The sequence below is a fragment of the Momordica charantia genome (genome assembly GCF_013281855.1).
Source record: "Momordica charantia cultivar OHB3-1 chromosome 8 unlocalized genomic scaffold, Mcharantia_2.0 BLBB01000008.1, whole genome shotgun sequence".
NCBI classification, from domain to species: Eukaryota; Viridiplantae; Streptophyta; class Magnoliopsida; order Cucurbitales; family Cucurbitaceae; genus Momordica; species Momordica charantia.
This window is the reverse complement of record NW_028275166.1, coordinates 16,168,353-16,169,647: the sequence shown is the minus strand read 5'-3', so window position 1 is coordinate 16,169,647 and position 1,295 is coordinate 16,168,353. Positions and strand designations below refer to the sequence as shown.

General features: G+C 50.1%; 1 protein-coding gene across 1 annotated transcript; it reads right to left on the bottom strand.

The window, feature by feature from the left end:
- Positions 1-212: 212 nt before the first annotated feature.
- LOC148209625 (uncharacterized) lies at positions 213-1,035 on the bottom strand. The gene is made up of 3 exons (XM_088126933.1): positions 897-1,035; positions 626-805; positions 213-424 (listed from the first exon to the last, which is right to left on the bottom strand). Exons 1-3 carry the CDS (start codon positions 1,033-1,035, stop codon positions 213-215), a joined length of 531 nt encoding a protein of 176 aa, XP_087983059.1.
- Positions 1,036-1,295: the final 260 nt, after the last annotated feature.

The window sequence follows — 1,295 nt, the reverse complement described above, 5'->3', positions numbered from 1 at the left end:
ATGCGAGGAAGGAGGTATCTATTCTTCGTTGTCACCTTGTTTAACTATCGGTAATCGAGGCAAAGTCGCATAGATCCGTCCTTCTTTTTCACAAAAAGCACTGGAGCACCCCAAGGTGACACGCTCGGGCGAATGAAGCCCTTGTCTAAGAGCTCTTCCAGCTGAGCCTTGAGCTCCTTAAGATCCGCTGGAGCCATGCGGTACGGTGCCTTCTAGATAGGGGCTGTCCTGGGTAATAAGTCAATGCAAAAGTCCAGTCCACGGATAGGAGGTAGCCTCGGGAGGTCTTCAGGGAACACATCTGGAAACTCTTTGACCACGTGGACGGAGTCGATGCTGGGTGGAGTCACATTAATGTCGACGACACTGGCCAAATATCCCCAGGCACCATTCTGTAAAAGGCGCCTTGCCTTCAACGCCGAGACTGCCCTTGGAACTCCACCCGTAACTCATTTAAACGTAAAGCTCCGACCCGAAGGTAGTTGGAAAGAGACTTCCCTCCTCGAGCAATTAATGTTGGCTTGGTTGGTAACTAGTAAATCCATGCCCAATATGACGTCAAAATCCCACATGTCCAGTTGGATCAATCTTGCCTTTAGGGTCTGATTGTCAAAAGATAACTCACCTGCTCTCACCATTTGACTAGCAATCAAAACTGACCCTGAAGGTGTAGAAACTGACAATAGAAACCCTAACGGCTCTAGTTCGAGGGTTGCCTGACGAACAAACGCAGTAGAGATGAAGGTGTGACTCGATCCCGAGTCAAACAATACATAAGCAGGCACATTATGGACTAAGACCGTACCTGGGAGATAATGCAAAGGTAAAGAGATAAACCCCGCATGAAATACCCCAAATCAAACAAAAAAAGAAAACCCCAAGCGAGAAAGAAGTACCTGTGACAACGGTTTCAGCATCCGCCGCTTCCTTGCGAGTAAGTGCGAAGACACAAGCCCTCTGATTTCCTCCATGCGTCGAAACTGTTGGGGGAGCCCTCTGGCCTAGCTCTGAGTATTCGCGGCTGACATAGAACATTCCCTTGCAAGATGCCCCTCCCTTCCGCACCTGAAGTAACCCTTAGTTCCCATCCAACACTGCCCTGCATGTCTTCTCTGGCAGTAGGGGCACACTGGTGGCATACCCTACTGCTGAGCCGGGCGCTGGGGTGCTCTAAATGGCTGGTCGGCATAAGCCAGAGGGACCTTCCTTTTCACACCTAAAGATGATCCGACTTCCACCAGAGGTTGGACCCTGTTGGAGACATCCTTATCCATAATTAAGGCGCCCCTAACTGC

Excerpts from the sequence above, each read along its gene's own strand:
- LOC148209625 (XM_088126933.1), bottom strand. The coding sequence starts at position 1,035 with ATGTTCTATGTCAGCCGCGAATACTCAGAGCTAGGCCAGAGGGCTCCC. Across the intron at positions 806-896 it reads TGCTGAAACCGTTGTCACAG|GTACGGTCTTAGTCCATAAT; the intron begins GTACTTCTTTCT and ends ATTATCTCCCAG. Across the intron at positions 425-625 it reads TAGTCAAATGGTGAGAGCAG|TCTCGGCGTTGAAGGCAAGG; the intron begins GTGAGTTATCTT and ends TTCCAAGGGCAG.